General features: G+C 33.2%; 1 protein-coding gene across 1 annotated transcript; it reads right to left on the bottom strand.

Annotated features, from left to right (window-relative positions):
* Nucleotides 1-19,002: 19,002 nt before the first annotated feature.
* LOC105958192 (uncharacterized) lies at nucleotides 19,003-20,845 on the bottom strand. The gene is made up of 5 exons (XM_088815021.1): nucleotides 20,422-20,845; nucleotides 19,897-20,268; nucleotides 19,724-19,821; nucleotides 19,363-19,624; nucleotides 19,003-19,319 (listed from the first exon to the last, which is right to left on the bottom strand). The coding sequence occupies exons 1-5, from the start codon at nucleotides 20,843-20,845 to the stop codon at nucleotides 19,003-19,005; spliced, it is 1,473 nt and encodes a 490-aa protein (XP_088671147.1).
* Nucleotides 20,846-21,297: the final 452 nt, after the last annotated feature.

Below are 21,297 nucleotides of genomic sequence, written 5' to 3'. Positions count from 1 at the left end.
TGTCGAGTTTTTCTTTGGTCGTCCTTTGGTCTTAACAAATGATGGTTCGAACAGATGAGTCGTAGACGGATTAACGATGCTACGCAATGAGGCCATGATATTTTTCTTCATCTTGTAATTCATCTTCTTCAAATCGCTATTAAGGTCATCAATCTCTGTATCCACAATCGCCTCGTGGTTTACTTGATATTCAGGTAGTTTCGAAGGTTCAACTGCCATGGTACTCAAGAATGGATGCATGTCTGAAATGACGATCGTGTCATTATCTTTCATTTTCTGCACGGGCAAGGGGGCCCATGATTATTCCAAAGATAGTTGGTGCAAATACTCGGATCTTGCATCGCCGGAGACTCCATCTCTTGATCCAATTTCTCCAATGCCAAATGCGTAATGTGACATATCAAACCCTGAAGGCACGACCACGCTGCAGTATGCTTCCTTATCTTTGATGATATGAAAAATCGCATTTCAACTGACTAATTTGGATATGAACTTGGTCCCAAAGTTTGCCTTGCACTTTATCAACATCTCCGGTCGAAGCATTTAACCAACCATTTAGAAGAATGAACACTCTCCACCGTGTCCGATTAGAACGACAATCAAATTATGTATAAATTTTTATATAATATATTTAATCATTGAAATAACTAAAACATGTGATACTTTTCGGTGTGAGTGTTGCCAAAATGATACATATTGCGGGTATAGGCTCGGACAAACTTCTCTTTGTAGATCAACGACATATCATTCAAATACTGTATTAGTCTAGGTATCTTGTATACCGTTCAATAATTTCATTATAGTTGTATTGATACTCTTCTTCGGTTTCTGATTTCACCAACTTAGCTCACACCCCATGTCGGAATATAAGACCGGCCTTTGTTGCCTCTCATAAATTTCATCGCATTTGCCTTAACATTTCTGTTTATATGGAAGATACACAACATGTGATAAAAATTTGAAAAGACATTTGACAGTATTTTCAAGAGACTGTACTCCTGGTCTGTCAGGATCGCATTAGGTTCGACCCCATCTAACAACTCTCTCAAGAAATTCAAAGTCCACTCGTAGGTGTCTGTATCTTTATGCGACATAAACGCAACAACAATCGTTAAATTATTCCCAACTGGAGTAATCCCAATTATTTCCAAAAGAGGTATTCCATACCTACATAATTTTGTTCTTACATATTGAAACCATACAAACTACAATTATAAATTAAACAATCGTCAAAGCTTACTTACTTATTGGTTTTGTATATGCAGTCCATCAATATAACGTACGAGAATAGCCGTAGTAGCTTAATCGATTTGGGGGACACAAACATAACATCCGTTCTTGTGTTGCACGCGATGCCAAAATCGATATCCGCGCCTTGTTGAAAGTTATGCATCAGAAACTGATACATTCCGTATTTTTTTGTTCCGGTGTTTCTAGTATCTTCCACATCGATATTCGTTTGTTGGCCGTGTCCGTATTTTTCACACGTCAAATACTGTGCATTCTTCCTTCTCGACTGACAAATCAAACGGTGAGTATGAGTAACTGCAGTTGCTTTCGCTCACTTTATTCATTATTCTCTACTATCGAACACAATATCAACTTGGAATAAGTGAGAGAAATCTTCATATTCATTTCGCTCCAAAACCGGAGATTGAAATACAAGTTGTCTCCATGTTGCTGCTTAAAGAAAGATAAATTAGTTACATACTTGCAAATTTTAAAAAAAAAAGGAAAAAAAAAGGGAACACTGGGGATTTCGTATAAAAGTACATGAAATAATATGCTACAATTCGTGTAACAATGCACGAAACATAAAATAATGGATTATTTTACTTCGTTTCGTACATAAAAACACGAAATAATTGAGAAAACAAAATATGATGTTTATTTCGTGATAGAAATCACGAAATTGAATGCAACATTTTGTAGTATCCTACACGAAACACATAAAAATCTACGATTATCAGTCAAAACATAATTTGTTTACCTCATTATCGAGATCGATGCTGGCCATGTTCATAATTGTTGTGTTCTAACTGATTGCAGCGGAAAAAAAATCAAGATCTAGAAACTTCGATTTATTTGGAGGTTGAGAGAATTTGGAAAAGGTTGAAAGATTTTTCTACAAATGAAATATTTCGTACTATAACGTGAAAAAAATGCACTGATAAATGATAATAGCAAATCCCAAGACTAATGCCTAATGACATCGAAAATCTTAACGGTCTTCATAAAATGTATAAATATAACTAAATAAAAATAAATAAAATTACATATAATTCCCTAACGTGTGCTTAAATTACAAAAGTCGTCTCCTTGTTTGTGAAAATCTTATTTGGTGAGATGAAGAGTTTTTCTATTGAGAGTTAAATACGAGCTTTTGTTAATACTTTTTAGTTTGTAATATAATATTGCATAAATATGTGCTTTTGCCCCATATTTTTTCTTCTGTATTTTTTTCTTCTCTATTTGTTCATATCCAGTCCATGGAGCCATCACCGAAGGGGTTAAATATTACACCTGGTTATTTATATCGAGTGAATTTCGATCCTATATTTAATTAAATACTCCCTCTGTTCCACAATAACTGTCTCTTTTTAAAAATATTTTTGTTTCATATTATCTGTCACTTTAGATTTCCAATACTGCATTAAATGTATTTTTTCTGTTTTAACCTTATTAATGAAACTCTATTCATTAACTTTCCCTTATAAATTATTAAATATTAAAGGTTGTTTTACTCATTTTTATATGATTTTTCTAAAATCAAGATATATTTATTGAGTTTCTTAATCTTTGTGAAAAGTGAAAAGTGACAATTATTTAGGAACAAAGGGAGTAAATAGCCATTAAATACAAATACACATGGATATACGCATACTTATGTGTAGATTTAAGATTGAATATCTACCCAACATAAATAACAAGGTGTAACATCTAACTATCCATCATGGAACAATGTTGGCCACCAAGTATAAGATATGATTAAATAAACTGTCACTAAGCACAAATATATATGAGTATATATGTAATTATGTGTAGATCTACAGTTAAAATATATCAAATATAAATAATCAAGTGCAACATTTAAGTAACCATCATCGAACAACGTTTGTCACCAGGAAATTCTTTGGAAATTACTTGATCAGTTAATTTATTTTCTTGCACCATTGTGGGGTCGAATTGGGGCTTAAAATATTACAAACAATTAGAAAAATGTAATATTTGAGTGAAATAATATATTATATAATGGTATTTTTTATTTAAAGAAGTGGTAGGGTTTAGTCAGAGATTGGGACTTTATTTTTTGTTCTTTTGGTAAAAAACAAATGGGAGGTAATATTGATTAATTGATTAGGTAGAGGGAAAGAAATTTCATGTTACTTATTTTGAAATAATAGAGCAAAACTTCAGAGAAATTGTTATGAATTTCACAACTTTTAATTTGGGCCTACTTACAGGAATATTGTTATCATCTACACCCAATTTAATTAGTCAGAGTTTTAAATGAGAGTTACAAATGTTCGGATTCGTTTTGGAAGATATTTCCATTTTATTTTGAAAATAAAAATGTTTTAAGGGAATAATTTGAGAATGAAAATAGTGTTTGTATATAATTTGAGATAAGACACGCTGCAGCAGTCAATCATGTTTAAAAATGTAATTTATAAGAAACTTTAAAAAAATAAAGTGATGTTTGTTTTTTCTCGGTGAAAACATTTTTTTTACTGTAGCAATCAAATCATGTATGAACGAGAGATGAACTTTTGAAATTGTTTTCAGACTTTTTTTTTTAAATAGCTTAATAAACACGAATTCATTTTGGGGAAGAATAAAAATGAGACGAAAACCACTTTCGGTCAATAACATGAATTCATTTTGGGATTAACAATATTTCATAATTAAGCATATGGGGTAGTAATAGTTTGATGAAAATATATTTATTTCTTATCAATCTAATACACTTGAATTGAAAGATCTATTTGTTCACATACATCTTTACCCACTCTACTCGTATTTTTGTGACTCTATAACATGATTTAAACATTTTTAATCCAGTAATATTCCTGCAACGTTTAGTGAATTTAGTAATTGTGATTACTATAGTATATATTTTTTTAGGGCAAATTACGGTCATTATTGAGTTGTGGTCAAATTACGAAAATCCCCCTCATGTATGGGTAATTACAGCCACATCATTCAACTATGTATTATCTTACGAAAAAACCCCTCATGGGGTAAATTTAAGGATGTTAAATCAGTAAAAACCAAACTGAAATTTTGGTAAGCCAACATTTCATAACGTTTACCCAACTGAATATACGATTTGATTCGATAAATAACCAAATTACATAAAATAAAAAGAAACAAGATTGATAAAAAATATTTATTTAATCGCCAATTAAAACTCATACTACTATTAACTGGAGTATCTTAAAATGAAGAATAATACTCCATTTCATTCATGTACTCTAGAGTAGTTTAATTAACCACATGGTCAATATTCAAATAGGTTGAAATTTAATTAAAGAAAAATACTTCAATTCTTTGTTAAACGTGTACACGTGTTACTTCATTAGTGGGAGTCCGATTGTCTCTTATTAACAACCAATCAGTTTTTTATTTAGGGATTATTATCAAGAACCCCTCATTTAGGAAATGTAGTCAAGGAAAACTCCCTCAAAAAAATAATTAGAAAAAATCCCCTTAGTTAGTATTCCACAAAATGTTATTTTTATAATTCCAAAAGTACATTTAATTATCTATTATACTCTTTCAAAACCCTAATCTTATTTTCAATTTTTCATCCGCCGCTTCACGTTCCAGCTTTCTTTTCTCTTTTTCTCTCTTTTCTCTTCTTCTGTTTTCTCGTCTTTTTTGTTTTTTTTTCCCTGTGTTTTCTCCGGCAGCTTTTCTCTTCTTCTCTCTTTTCTCTTCTTCTGTTTTCTCGTCTTCTTTGTTTTCTTTTTCCCCTTTGTTTTCTCCGGCAGCTTTTCTCTTCTTCTCTCTTTTCTCTTCTTTTGTTTTCTCGTCTTCTTTGTTTTCTTTTTCCCCTCTATTTTCTCCGGCAATCTTCTCCGCCGCCGCCGCCGGAAGATGGAGAAAGAAAGAAGATAAATCACCCAACAAACATTATAAATGATTTTGATAGCGATTCTGAATTCGAATGTAAGGATTGGTACATCGACGGCGAAAATAAGTAAGATTGTCGATTAGTCGCCGGAATCGGATTTTGATGGGTGGTGGTTTTTGCTTTGGTTGGTGGTGCGAGTTGTGATTTTATTTATTTATTTGTAATAAAAAACTTTCATAATGTCAAAGTAAGGTGGTGATGGTGTGTCGTGGCGGCGCTGTGGTGACGATAGGGGGCAGATTTAGGGTTTTTTGGTGGATGGGACGGATGACGGCGCCTGTAGAGAATTTCGCGCATGCTGAAACCTTAATCGACTATGTACATGTTCATAGTCGATTAAGCTAATCGACTATGCTCTGGCAGTCGATTAAGGTTGATCGACTCTAATTTTTTTATTTTTTGTGAATTTTTTGTTTACTGATTCCAATTGTATAAATTATTTATAATGTTTGTATATCTTTTGTTTTTGTAATATATAGTTGATCTTGCATTTTTTTCGCAGTAGTGCATGATTTGTTATTTTTAGTAGCAGATTCTTAATCGACTATGCTTCACATCATAGTCGATCAATATGCTTCATTGACTCCAATTTTTAATTTTTTTCTTTTGCATTTTTTGTTTATTGATCATAATTGTATAAATCAAATATAATGTTTGTATATTGTTTGTTTTTGTAAATATAGTTGAGTTTGCACTTTTGTAGTTGTGATTTGTTATTTTTAGTAGTCGATTCGTTAATCGACTATAGTTCATCATAGTCGATTTAATATGCTTCATAGTCGATTAACCCTGCTGATAGAGGAAAAAAGTTAAAAATAAAAAAAAATTAAAAATTAAAAATTAAATTTAAAAAAAAAATTAAAAAAAATTAAAAAATAATAATAAATTAATAATAATAATAATAATAATAATAATAATAATAATAATAATAATAATAATAAAAAAAAAAAAAAAAAAAAAATAATAATAATAATAATAATAATAATAATAATAATAATAATAATAATAATAATAATAATAATAATAATAATAATAATAATAATAATAATAATAATAATAATAATAATAATAATATAAAAAGAAAGAAAAAAAAAGGAAAGAGAGAAAGACACGAAGGGACATAAATGGGAAAATTGGTGGCTGAAATTTGGACTGGATTTTTCTCAAATGGTGTAAAATAATTTGAGTCTTTCTTTATTAAAAATAGTATTGAGGGGTTATATCAAAGAACCCATTTTATTTAAACTCTATATAAAAACAAGCTTATCCCATATAAGGGCATCCACAACTGTGGTCTCTAAATCCACTCTCCAAACCATGGGACCTACATGCCACATACTCACATTCATCCTCCTTTAATTACTCAATAAAAATGGATCCCACTTATATACTCTCCAAAATATTTTTCGCTCCAAAGGGTACATTTTGATCATCTCTAAAATAGCTTTCTAAATTTAAATTATAATAAAATATTCATTAATAACATAAAAATTGAAAAAATAATTATTTAAAATTCATATATCTAATTAATAAATCAGATGTAATTCTTTGATTACTTGAATTTTTAAATTACGCTATCTAATCTAATGTTTTATAATGTTTAATTATGTTGTGAGTTTCATTAGTTTATTATTTTAGTTTAATTTATGACATTTTATCTATTAATTAAAATTTGCAATATTCTGTAGTACAATAAAATATTTTAAAAAAACTCACAGTACATTCTAATTTCGTTTTTAATTAGTAAATGAATGTAATATTAATTATTTTTACAGAATCATAAAAAATAATGTAATTTTATTACAACATTGCAATTTTTTCAAATTAATTATATTTAAAATATTTTACATAAATAATACAGAGAGGCTAATGAAACCTTTTTTATTTTCAAATAATAATAATCAAAAGAAAAAAAAATAATAAAGAATGATAAGGGAACACGTGGGCCCACAAATGCTGGCTAAATGACTCTATAACTGAGGAGAGGAGTTTGGGCACTCTCCACCTCTAGAGAGGGATAAAGAGCAAAATAAATCTCCACTGGAGCAGCTTCTCTCTCCAAATTTTGGAGATCCGACACTAGCAACCCCTTTAAGAAGTCCACTGTGGATACTCTAACATAAAAGTTAAAAAAAATGCCCACCTACGAAAAATAGGCCCCAAGAAGGGACAACCGTTGTCCACGAGGTTCCAACTTTCGCTTGTTATATTTACGAAATGCCACCACTTTTTTTAAAAAAGTGCGGGACGCACCAACTACTTGAAGTTCAATATTTCGTTGCTGATTTTCAGATCTTTACTACTGATTTCCATAAGTTCACTGTCATTTTTCTGTTATTTTACATAAGTTCATAGTCAGTTTTCAGAAACAAAATTAGAAATTCATTGTCATATTTTGTTAAAAATAAATAAATTAGTGACTATGTCTACATTTGACACATATTGGATGTTACTAAGTAAATCATCATAGCCCGCATGTATAGCTCAACTGGTTCCGGGGTAGTAAGTTGGTGCAAGGTTCTAGGATCGAATCTTGGCAGCCTCAGTGTGAGAATTTCACCAGGTACGAGTCCGCTATCTTAACGGGCCGTTGAGTCACCATGAATTTACATTTCTCTATCAAATACTTGTCGGATAAAGAAATGGGGCCCCTGAGAGCGAGATATTTCACTTTTTCGTGCAAATAAATAATCATAAAATAAAATATTATTGATTGAAAAAAGGAAAGCAATTTGCATTTTGTGCACCAAAAGCCATCACAATGTTTCGAGTGAAGACCTTTGGCACAAAGTCTTAATACTATTGCTCCTTTCACTCTTCCACCATCCATCCCTTTTTCTTCTTGTCCCTTTTATAAGATTATTATGTTTTACTTCATTTCTCTTTTCTTTTTCTTTTTTTCTTTTTTTTTCTTTTTTTTTTAATTAAAAATTAGCTTAGACTAAAGTATTAATTATAACATCTCATTTAGTGGAGCAACAACTACGAAAGTTGAAAAACTTTAACTTACACTATAATTATAATGTCTCCCTAATAATCATATTCATTACTCCCTTCGACAAATCTTATCTCTCTTCTCCCTCTTTTCTATCTCTCTACGTTTTCGTCCACTTTCTCCTCACTTCTTCGTTTCATTTTTTTGTCGTCGGAATCATGAACATGTTTGTAGCCTACTATTTCTTTTACTGTACGGATACCAGATGTGACGATTTTATCAAAAAAAAAAATGAGGTTTCTGTCAATATTCTATTTTAAAACAATGGAATTTTGATCATGAATTAGACAATAATATAGTTAATTGGTGAAAAATTATAGTTGATTTTGGAATTTTTATAGTTGACATTCAGAAAGTTATAATTAACTACCCAATTTTTATAGTTGACTCTGGAAACTTTATAGTTGACTACGAAAATCTTTCATTTGGAATTGAATTTTTTTGCTTCTTACTGTATTTTTGCTTCAAAGTTTTTTTTTTTCCAAACAATATAGCAGATTGTGATAATTTTGTATGTGTTTTGTGTTGCCCTTCTTCACCAATTTTTGCCTGCTTTATAGCTTCAATCATTTTTCCTTTCGTTTTGATGTGATTTTGCGAGAAATGTAACAATAGGTTTGTTTGTTCGTTGGGGGCTGATGTGTGCAGTAGCGTTGGAGACGAAAATGGGGAAGATTTCCGCAAGATTTATGGAAGATCGTGGGTGGTTTGGGTCACGCATGAATCAAGGGATGATTGGAGTGAATTTATGAGTTTCATTTAATGAATTGAATAGGGGGTTTGTTTCAAATAAAAAAATATGAGGGTATTTTTGGGTCGTAAAAAAATGAGAGGGTTCCACCTATTAAAAATAGGGGCATGCTAAATCCCACACTAAAATTTATTAAATCCGACACATAAATTAAAAAAAAATTATATCTAGTTATATTCTTTCTAACTTCTCTCTAAGATAATTTTATCAAAGTTACCCAAAATTCATTATTTTTTTACGTGAATAATCATAAAAAATGAGTTCAATTTTATTAATATTTATTCAGTTTCATTTAGCCTTTTTAATTATTCAAATTCATATCAATTCGATTTTTTTTTTCTCAATTTCCAACTTTATTTTAGTTTGGACACCTGGAGATTTTTCTCAAATTCGAACTTGGAATGCTACGACGTTTTTAGCATGTGATTTTGTGAAAAAGATAGGGAAAAAGAAGAAATGTAGAGAAGGAGAAGATAAAATTTTAGAGGGATAAATATTTTCAGTTGTGTGCAGGATTTGGTAAAATTAGTGTAGGATTTGGCATTTCAATTAAAGATAATGTGGGGTGTTTAGTTCTAATTTCGTCAAATCAGGGATATGCCTCATTAGCTCTTTAAATAATTGATGCCCTAATCTTTATATATATATATATATATATATATATATATATATATATATATATATATATATATATATATATATATATATATATATATATATATATATATATATAAATATAAATAAAGAAACAAACGGTAAGACAACTTAAGAAACCTTAATGACATATTTATAATTATTTTTTATTAATTTTTTGTCTACTCTTTGAAATCATTGTCAGATTATTTACTTATAAATATCTAATTATTTGTTTATATATTTAAGTATTGATTACAATTCTAATTTTTATTTCTTTATAACTATCTTTTTCACATTTCAAAATGTTATCCCGTGCATTGCATGAAAGAAAAATACTAGTAAGGTTACAGTTAGAAAATAAGTAATTAATATATTATAAAATGACACAATTAATTTAGAAAGGATGGAGTTAGACCCTATTTGATTGATAAGTAATATGTCATAGCAAACTAGATAACTGATTTATTTTTTTAAATGTTCTCTTATTAGTCCAATATATTTTTGGGAGCAACTTCGTAATGTTAAGAAAAATAAACTCTTAGGCCTCGTTTTATTGCGGGAGATTAGTCATTATTAATTAAATTATTAGAACTTTGTGAGCAATTTGAGTGAATATATGAAAAATCTGCGAGCTAGGAACCTTTCTTCTTGATTATGCACGCACTTTCTGACAAGATATGCAACTTAATTGCCATGCAGATTAATTGTACATAATCACGGGTTGTTTTGACAATGCTTCTATTTGAATTTTGAACCACTTTAATAAGAGGGGCTATATGCCAAACACCCTTCGTTAGGATTTCAATTCTTGATAAATCCATTATTTATACATGATATTTGAGATAAATCCAATGGGCCTAAAAAACCATATATGCCCCCACTAATTAGTATAATTATTAAAATTGAAAATACAGTAAATCAATTCCAAATCCCTCCAAAAAATTATGTTACGTATAATTCTCCCAGATATTTCTCCCCCAAATCACTGTAGAAAATCCACTCCGGCATAGCCCATTCTCCATCGTTTTCATAATTTCCCCAAAATCACGGTAGAAGCTGTCCTTAATTTAACAAGGGAAAAAAAGAGTTGTTACCACGATTGAGAAAATACATATAAATTTGACATGTATAATAATAATAATTAAAACGGACATGTAACTTTGAAATCCGGCAATATATGAAAACCGCTTTGTAATTTTAAAGGATCGATCGACTATATGCTAAAACCACATAACAATGGAGAAGAAAAACAATGTGCATTCATATTAACATTATTTCGAACAATGCTAAAACCATTACTATTATGCACTTACATAATTTGTGGAAAAGCACGAAAACCACTTTGTATTTTGTTAAGACAAACTTCCTGCTTAATTAGACTCTATATTTTGTTGAGACGAAAACCACTCTGTATTTTGTTGAAAACCACTGTATTTTGTTATGTTAATGCACAATTATACCCATGACGTAAAAGTAACTTTGAAAACCGGCATTGTGTGAAAACCACTCTGTATTATGAAAACCGGCATTATGTGAAAACCACTCTGTATTGTGAAACCGGCATTGCGTGAAAACCACTTTGTATTTTGTATAGAGAGAGAGAGACAAATACAGAGTGGTTACAGTCAACATTTGTACTCAAAACACACACACACACTCTCTATCTTTCTCTCACACACTTTTTCACTCACAAAATATGAGGGAATTAGCACTGCTACAAAATTCCTTTTCCACTCAACACTACACACCAGGAACCCCACATCTCTTTGTTTACGTATATATATGAACACACCTTTTCACCCACCAAATAATGTAAATTAATTGTTTAATATAACTTATGATCCATATTAAACTACCCTAATCTCATCACTCATCATTAATTAATAATTATAATAATTTCGCAGAAACTGATTAATCCAACTATTTCTACTGTTTTTTAAACACAATCATCAAACAAAGATTCATATACTGTTTTTTAAACCCCCAAAATATTCGATATTTGTAGATTAATTCTTGCGAGAGAAAGAGGGGAGAGAGATATATTAAAATTATGAAGATTAGAATTCTGCAATCAATAAGCGGGAATCGTGGAATTATTTAAGAACGTGTGATTTAAGATATACATGGAAAATATATTATATATCTTTTAATATCAAACTTAAATATACATTATTTATTAGTTAGGGGTATAATGGTGATAATTAATTATTTTTAATTAATAAAAACAGTTTTGAATTTATCTTAAAAGTATGAAAAAAAATTGGACTTACTGTAATGACACTTGTGTAATGGAGGGCTTTTGTCAAATTACCCCTTAATAAGAAACAAACTTACCAAAAAACCCCACATGTATTCATAATTACCAAAAAAACTCCTTTGACAAACGGTGGACTGGAGTAAAATATGTGAGGTCTATAATGCTCTTAAGTTAAAAAAAGAAAAACTATTAAATTATCAAAAGTCCTTTGAAGTATGGTCAAATTATCAAGAGAACCCTCATGTATCGATAATTGCTAAAAATGTCCTGATTGATGGCAACAATTGATGGTCGACGGAGATAGTGAATTTTCGGCAAATTCCGACATATTATGTATTTTAAATTGTAAGAGAATCAAAATAATAAAAAAAAATTGAATTCCGTCGTTTCGTTTCTTACTCCATTTTTTTGGACAACTCTTTTCGTTCCAATTTTCGAAGTTTCGATATCCTTTTTTTCGAATGTAACGGATTTTGAATTTGTCCACTTCCGAAAAAATTGGTATTTGTTCGAAGAAATAATTTCACCCCTTGTTAACCTAGTGATTTAAGAATAGTATTAGAGGAAGTCATAGAAACAAAATGTTGGAATTGAGGCCCAAATGGCCCATTTATGGCGGCCCAAGACAACTCCTCATGCAGCCCGCTTCATAGAGTACATCACACCCACTTGCAGCCCATTCATAATCCACCAGGTTATATCACAGCCGTTGGATTACTTTGCCTTGATATCGGCCCTTGATCTCTCTTACTTAAAACCCCCTCCACAAGTCTCAAACCCTAAACCTAAATCTCTCTCCTTGCTGATGCGCCGCTTTTCCTTGCGCTGCTCCGATCTCGTCGCCGAGGAATCAAATCTTCTATGCCGTCAACTGCTTCAACAGACGAGGACTGAGCCATGGACAGACGAGGACTGAGTCGTCAACTGTTGCAACAGATCCAATTCGTTTGGATCAAGAGTTTGCTCCCTTTTTTGTTTTTCCTCTGTTAATTTAGTTTAAGATCTATTTGTAATATCTAAACCTCTTTCCCCTTAGGTTTAATTATTTGTGTAATTCATTTGTTTAAAGAACACTTTACAAATAAGTCCATCAATGGGTACTTATTCATAAATAGGTCAAGACAATAAACTCTTTTATAAAAAAGTCCACACATGGTCTATGGGTTTGTAAAAGACTAAAATAGCCCCATCATACTTTAATATGCTCCAATTTCATCATTTAATTTAGGGTAAAATACACTTTGCACCTCTGTACTATGGAATAGGTCGCATTTACCCCCTATAGTATTGAAAACATCAAAGACCCCCTATTCAAATTTTGTTGTGCAATTACTCTTCTACCCTTTCTTGCATCTTCTGAAATATCTCTCATCACTCTCTCTTCTCTCTGCGAAAAAATCTCAGTCGCTCTCTTTCACAGTGCAAAAGATATCACTAGAAAATGGATTCGTCATTTTGACCGAAAAATTGGTTGGAGAATATACATATTATATATTTTTTTGAATTTCTATAACGAAATATATATTTTATTCTTTTGTTATTTTATAAATTATTAGAGCATATTTCATTATTTAGCAATTTCTATTATTTATTTGAAATAAATATAACATATATAAATGAATTTATAATTATTAACATAGAAATTTGCAACTAAGATTTTCATAATTGTTTCTATAAATTTATATATATTTTTTAAGGAGTTATTAGCAATACACCCCTCCTATAGATAAAAAATAGTGATATATCCATACTATAATTCTTCCTTTGTGAAAACCCCACAGAATATTTAATTCCAATCTTACCTCTCTAGTAGCTATCACGTTTATTTTTTTATATTTATCCATATTTTTAAAATCCCTATTAATGAGGCACCTAATCCCGTAAATTAGGCTTAATTATTTACTTCCTCTAATAAAACTGCTCCTAATTAAAAAAAAAAAATTAAACCGCAGCATCGTTGTGAGGAAGACGCACAAATTGGGATTTTTCCCCAAAATAAAAAAACTGTCAAAAAAACGAAATCCTCTCTGTGAATCTGCAGTCACATTCCAAAATCGAAGATATTTGCTACAAAATCGTCAACCCACTTTCCCCATTGACAATCGTATTCTGTATTAGTGGTGTTTCGGTAGTCATAATCCAGTGAATTTGAGTTGCGATAGTCACATTCGAATCGGCTTTCTGAAATGAAGAAGAAAGCATCAAAGAAGCGTAAACGAAGACCCAATCCTCAGGACATTATGCATCTTGACGCCGGTTAGTCTGTATACCTAAATCCTTTGTTTATGCGAATCATTTTTTGTACAATATATTGCCGAAAATATATTTTTTTGTGCCCGTAAATCCAATTTAATTTCACTTAAGGGGTTTCTGGGGATGATTTATGGTTGCATACACATAGTTTTTGAGACAGCATTCACATTACCATCATGACTATATGTGACTATGCTACATACGCATTGAATTTATGGTTGTTCCGATTTTATTGAATTGTATTATTCTGTATGTATGCCCAAATTGCAATTATAACCAATGTTAATGTTGTTATGAATTGTTAACTTTTGCAGTAGAAATATGCTCTGATTTGAGTATGTTATAAAAATTTGTAACTAAATTAGTGTATTGCTATAGTAGTTTTATGTAGTCATGTTGATATAATGACTCGTATATGTCTGCATGTTGATGTAATTAGTTGTATATGTCTGCATGTGTGACCGTAGATCCAAATTAGATCCATTTTGTTGTTTTAGAGGGGATTTACTTTTGTACGTGTTTGGTATTCGTTCCATTTTAACTTGTTTTGTATGCGTTGATGTATTATCTCCCAGCAATAGATGTTGTGGTCTAGTCATATGGAGTCATGTTGTAGCCTTGTGTTTAAAGACCTCCGCTGATATAGATGAATAATGTTGACTGAGTTGGTAAACTGTTAATTACAAGTTAGTTTCTGATTATGTCGTTATATAGTCACATTACCATCATGACTATATGTGACTAGGACAGAATATGTAGTTATATAGCCACATTACCACATTGCATGGTATAAATTTGTAACTGTTGCAGTGGGAATGTGATCTGGTTTGATCATGTAATAAAAACATGTAATTGCATTGGTGTTTTGCTGTAGTAATCTTCTGTAGTCATGTTGGTAGAATAATTTTTTTATGGCTGCATATGTGTTACATTACTCCAAACATGTAAAAGTATTGATGAATATATGTAGTCATGCATATTTTTGATTAGTGTATAACAGGCAGAAAATTGAATTTTTATAGATGAAACTCAAAACATGGCACGTCAAGTGCTTGACCATGGTACATGGACCTCACAATTCAGAGGGACCTTGAAGGCAATTGTTTCATTATTTGAGGATGTAACACTTGCACCAGCACATTACGAATGCTTACGGCGTACACCCTTCTACAACTTCGTATCCCGTTTGCAAAGCACAAGATCACAAAAGATAGTGTGATCTGGTCTCGAATTACAGCCCTAACGATCCTGTGGACATACGACAAAGCAACGCGAACATACTCACTTGGTGGGAAGTCGCTCAGAATCACACCCAATGATTGCCAACTTATATTTGGGATACCTATCGTCATTCGCAGGATTGATTATACAAAGTCATTTAAACCGAGAGACGGCCTGGCATTACGACGGTTCGCAGAAGATAGCGTGTGTTATCAAACATAGTTAAAAGTGAAGCTGCTTGAGTGCTTGCAGAGTGAGTCTTTAGTCGACGTTGAAGATGTAGTCCGGCTTATAATTTTGCTCCTCATGTGTACAGTTTTCTTCAAAAAATACATCTGCTGAAATAGTTGCATGATGGATGTTCAAGTATGTGCGAGACATTGATCAAACGATGGCGTACAACTGGCCAATGGATATAACAGAGTTCATTCAGCATCAAATACATATTGCAAAGGAACTAGACAAAACAAAGGGTTGTATTCCACTAATCCTGGTTAGAATCTTATACTTCAATCTTTCATCAAATGTTAGAAACACATCATTTACTAAAAAAAAAAACTGATTATTCTTGTTGTTTTTTAAAATTGCAGTATTTCATATGTGAGCGAACCAAACTTGTTCAGCCTGTCACAGAAAATGCATTCCCTCGATTCCGACGTTGGGTAATACAGGAGTTTGCTAATGTTATATCAACTACAGCCATAAAAGACATCAAACCCAATGATGTCGATGACCAACCTTTGGTTCCAACACATACAGAAACTCAAATCCTAACCGGGCATTTAGCCATGGAAGAGAGCGGTGACGATGAAGCCGATGATACAGATGACGACAGTATAGACAGCGAAGAAAGAGAAGCAATGGCTTCTTCTGCACTTCACACGAAATCGCCAACAAGATGAGCACCAAAGGTGACAACATCACTGATCCATTCGCGCAAAATGTCACAAAAATCGGGGAACAGATTGTTGCTGATAGTGAAACAGATGACAACCCTACTGCTGACATAGATGTCCCTATTGCCGTATGGCTGAAGCAAAAGTACCGAGAAATGCAACAAGAAGTAGATAAACTGGAAAATGAAATCTAAGCATGCCATTCTCGTGAATCATCCATCCGACGTCAAGTTACACAGCTAACGAATGAAGCAGATGTACTGAGAGGTACAATCACAAGACTCGAGTCACAGAAAAAAGCATTGCAGTCGCGTGTGGACAGGTACATTTAAACTATCATATACAGTCATATTACCAACATATTAAATGCAATCCCATTTTTTTTTTTTTTGGATATTTGGGCATTTTTAAAAAATACATTTTAAAGCATCACTTAGACCCCCCCATTATCAGAGGTGCATTTTAAAAAACATTCATGTTCAATGCTGTCAGTTTGGTCTGTAGTTTATTTTCACATGAATACTGCAATATGTATAGTCATATTGTGCTGACTTCTTCGTAAGTATATGTTTTTTTGGTTGTAGTCATATTACATAGTCACAATCTTTGATCGGTTAATCTTTTGAACTCGCAGACTCAATGCTATACCTTCACCAAGCAGTCAGGAGAAGACAAAATATGTCATAATACCAGCAAAGCAAGTAGACGAAGTGAATCTGAAGTTAGCAGATGCCATGAAGCATATCGATGTGCAAAACTCTGAACTGTCAACCTTGAAAACAGAAAACTCATGCATGGCAGCAGAAATCCAACAACTGGAGGAAGTCCATGTGAGGATGACGTTACTAGGTAACATGGCTCAGACGCTGCTTGATGAAAAATGAGCACTCCAAGACAAACTTGCAAAACTTGAAGAGGAACGGTATCTTAGAAATAACGATTTGCCATCGTTTGATATACTGACACCAACGCAAACATCCATTGCCTAGAAAAATAAGGATCTTGACGATTCACACGCGCAAAACATCAAGCTACATGTGCGTTTGACGGAGCTCGAAGCAGCAAACAAATCGCTTGTCCAGAAGCTAGCAAATACGACGCCAGATCAGTCTGCACATTTTTGCCGGCTCAACTTTTGTGTTTAACAGCCTATTGCTGGTGCATATTTTACCTTCCCCCCCTATTTTCATGTTTTAAAAATATAAACATAACTTATTACGGTTTATTGCAGACCATGTCGCGGCATACAAACGACAAAACTTTTGACATACCCGCGGACATCGGCAGGCACATATACTTAATATTCCCATTGTTGTCGGTTGGCAACGCCGGTACTCGTGCTGACCACTGGACAATATTAATATTGGACTGTCACCTAAAAGAATGGCGATTTTATAACACGTTACGCCCACATGATGGAATAACAGACAAGTATCTGAAAGATGGCTCTGATATGGTATGTTGTTTATTTGTTTGTTTTTTTCCCGTTACCACTATTCCATATATATACATTCACATGCTATTCCAACGTACAGGAAAAACTTGTCGAGTTCAACGCAACTGCATTGGGTATATCCGCAATTCCACAGAATGCACCATTGTATGCAGTGGCTGACTCGCCCCAGCAAAAGCCTGCAACAAACGATTGTGGCATAATCGTCTTGTACATCATCCAAGAGGCATTCCTGCCGCAGCAAATGATTATAGAAGAGGCGGAAAAAGGTGTCGTAGATATGCGCAGGACCATTGTCGAAGTATTTTTACACTGCAAACTCTAATATGTTATTCTATTCTATTTTACTCTTCGAGAATTTCATTTCATTTCCGTTATGCTGACTTATATGTTGACCAGAACATGCTTTGGTTTTTTTTTTTTTTTTTTGGTGCTTTCTAGATATTATTAAAAAGACCTGAATGTTTATTATTTCTGATGATATTAGAATTGACATTTTATTATTGTTTAGACAAATAATTATTTACAAAGCAATCATATGACTATAGAATGTAAACATAACTCTATTTAGTGAACTGTACATGCAGTGAGAAATATGATTAGCCTATAACTATGTTGTGCATAACAGTGGAATTAGCATAATGTATCACAATTATTAGGATACCGTTAAGAATATGACTAATACGTGACTATGCTTGTAAGTCATTAGAACATGAAAGTGGGAAACAACATACAGTATAAGAAAAGTTACTTTGCAGAACCACAGTCCTGCATAAAAACACCAGCACGAATGTGACTATTATATGACTACGTTTTGAATAACAGATGAACGGTGATATGATTGTTATATGACTATGGTGAGCAAAGCAGTAGGCTGAACAATACAGAGGCAGTATGACTGCTATGTGTCTATGGCTGAATAATATGACTAACGTAGATGACTACAAGTAGCCAGCACTTGAAACAGTTTACAACATTAATAATGAAATTACATGAGGAGATAAAATAATCAAAAAACTCAGGAAAAAACATTAAGCAAAATAAATTCACGTTAAAGTAACTACATATGTCTTGTGGTGTAAAGATAATAAAACATTGAAATGAAAATTATCCATGAAGAAAAAAAACCCACACATAATCCTTAAAAACAATTAAAAACTGAAAAACAATCAGCACTGTCAAACCCCAATAACGGCCATCGAACACGTCTTCTTGTTGTGGTATCCAATTCGGTTGCACCGACTGCACTTGATCTTCCGTTTGATCTTCTCTCCCTTCGATGGTATTCTTTTTTACTTAGGCCTCCCTCTACGAACGTGGTGGTCTGGGGGCCCAACAATCGGCATGTTATTGTCAATCGTAGGCTGCACAAACGGCACAACAGGGTGCTAGTAAGTCTCCATTTACGACTCAGTGCGGTAATATTTGTCAACATATTTATAGCCCTCGTTAGAACTATTGAACAACACACAAGCAGCATGAGCACAAGGCAATCCAGTGATCTGCCACATCGTGCACGAACACACTCTTTCTTTTATATCAACAACTGCAGTTGGGTCGCATAGAACCTCGGACATATGATCCGACGACTTCGTCGCTACCCATACTCTAGCTTCTTGAACCAACTGATCCACCTGCTCATGGACTTTGGAGCTAAGCTCCGTTGTCATCGTCGCCCCTTCCTCAGCCCTTATGCTAATATTTATCATGACTTCACCCCCTGATATAATCGATAAAATTTGTGATAGGCAAATCACGAGCACCCTTGATCTTCGAGTTCCACGACTCAGCAGCATTTGAGGTCATCTCATTATGCCGATCTCCGACAAAATACGAACATGTCCAGTTAACAAAGGGTAAGTCAGCAATGAAATTATCTACCCTTGCGCCTCCATATTCTTTCAACTCATTCAATTTCTGATGGAACTCAATCTTCGTCGGTGCATATGCACAAGCATTGAATTTAGCAACAATACCCTCTCGAAAATTAGTTGGGCAGCCTCTACACTTGTGCAGGAGGTTGTTCTGCAAGTGGACAAGGCAAAATATGTGTCCACAATCAGGGAATATTTCCTTCACACCGCGCAAAATTCAATGGTTACGATCCGATAAGAATGTCAGCACAGGATCTGTTCCAATAGCAGTTTTTAAATGTCGTAGAAAATACGCCCAGTTGTCACCAGTCTCCTCGTTCACTATTCCAAAAGCTACTTGAAACAAACCTGAGCAATTGGAAACTTACAGTTAGTACTGTAGTCATATATAGTCATGTTAAAACAAAAAAAAATGGGTTGTACCGTTTTCACTGTCATTCCCCAACGCACTTAGATGGATTCCCCTGTGTTTCCCAGACAAAAAGGTCCCATCAAGAGCCAACATAGGGCGACATGCCTTAAACCCCAACAAACTCCCTTCAAAAGCAAAAAAACACCTCTTAAACTTCATTGATACTGGATCGACATCAAGATGGTACACGCTGCCTGGATTGCTACGCCCAAGCTCTTCAAAGTACAAGGGCAAGTACGAGTACGTCGTCGTAGCGTCACCAAACACATGATGCTTCCCCGCAGCAAGTGCCTTCCAAGCAACAAAATAGCTAATGTCAATGCCATAGTACAATTTGACATTGAGCACGACATCATTCGCGGCCATTTCAGGTTTGATTCTAACTGCATTCATGATCAAACCCGAAATTAAATCAGATGTCAATCTATTTTTGCTCGATGAACCAAATGAAGCTCCGCACGTATGATGTTTTTCAAATGTCCTAATATAAAATAATATGTTTGCCTTCTGTAGCGAGGCATGAATCCTCCACATACACTTCTTCATCACCCTGTATTTGCACTCTGTCGTAATCCTTATAGGTTCATTCTTCACATAGTTAAATTCAAACCCAACTTCAACTGCGTATTTCCGCAATGCATCCCGGAAATCAACAGCCCCGTTCCGAAATCCTTGCTCTACTTCCCTTATAAGATTACTCCAATTGGCACTCAACAACTGTGTGTTATCAAATGTCAACACATTCGGACGAACAGCCATGTCGTTACTCAGATAATTACCCATCGAATTGAGTGAGGCAGTTTGTGGTACCCTTGCCAACACTGCTGCATTAACGTTGTCCTTGCGCTTCACAATTATCTCAACACGGTCAAGACTTATTCGAACCAATGATTTCATATACATTACCTCATCATTGTCACCCAGCATGCCCTCGCCATAACCATCAACATTGTATGTCATCGAAACATCCCTCGCATTCAAGCTGCACCACTCTCTGTCACAAATCTAACAAGGTCTTCATACGCAAAATCAGCTCGGCATATCTTCACCCCAAACTACCCTCCGTACTTCAGGACAACCATCATGTGGGACGACATACTGTGCACCACTGGAAAAAAAAAATTGCGAATATGACTACTCTGACATATAATATTCATTGCAACTGCCTAAACATAAGACTACTCTTAATTCAATTGTATAAAATTAAGAACCTCAAAAATTACGGTAAAAAACATCAAAAACCACAACAAAATATAATATGTAATCACATACATTCCAGTGCAATGTGATTACTTTGTAAATCGGTATAAACTGAAATCAGATACGACATATGCAATGTGACTACTCTGTAAATCGGTATAAGCAGAAATCAGATACGACATATACAAGACAAACCCATATCAACCGGATCG

The sequence above is a fragment of the Erythranthe guttata genome, chromosome 2 (genome assembly GCF_056151865.1).
Source record: "Erythranthe guttata isolate IM_541 chromosome 2, IM_541, whole genome shotgun sequence".
Classification (NCBI taxonomy): domain Eukaryota; kingdom Viridiplantae; phylum Streptophyta; class Magnoliopsida; order Lamiales; family Phrymaceae; genus Erythranthe; species Erythranthe guttata.
Note: the sequence above shows the minus strand (reverse complement) of the source record. Positions and strands in the feature narration are given on the sequence as shown.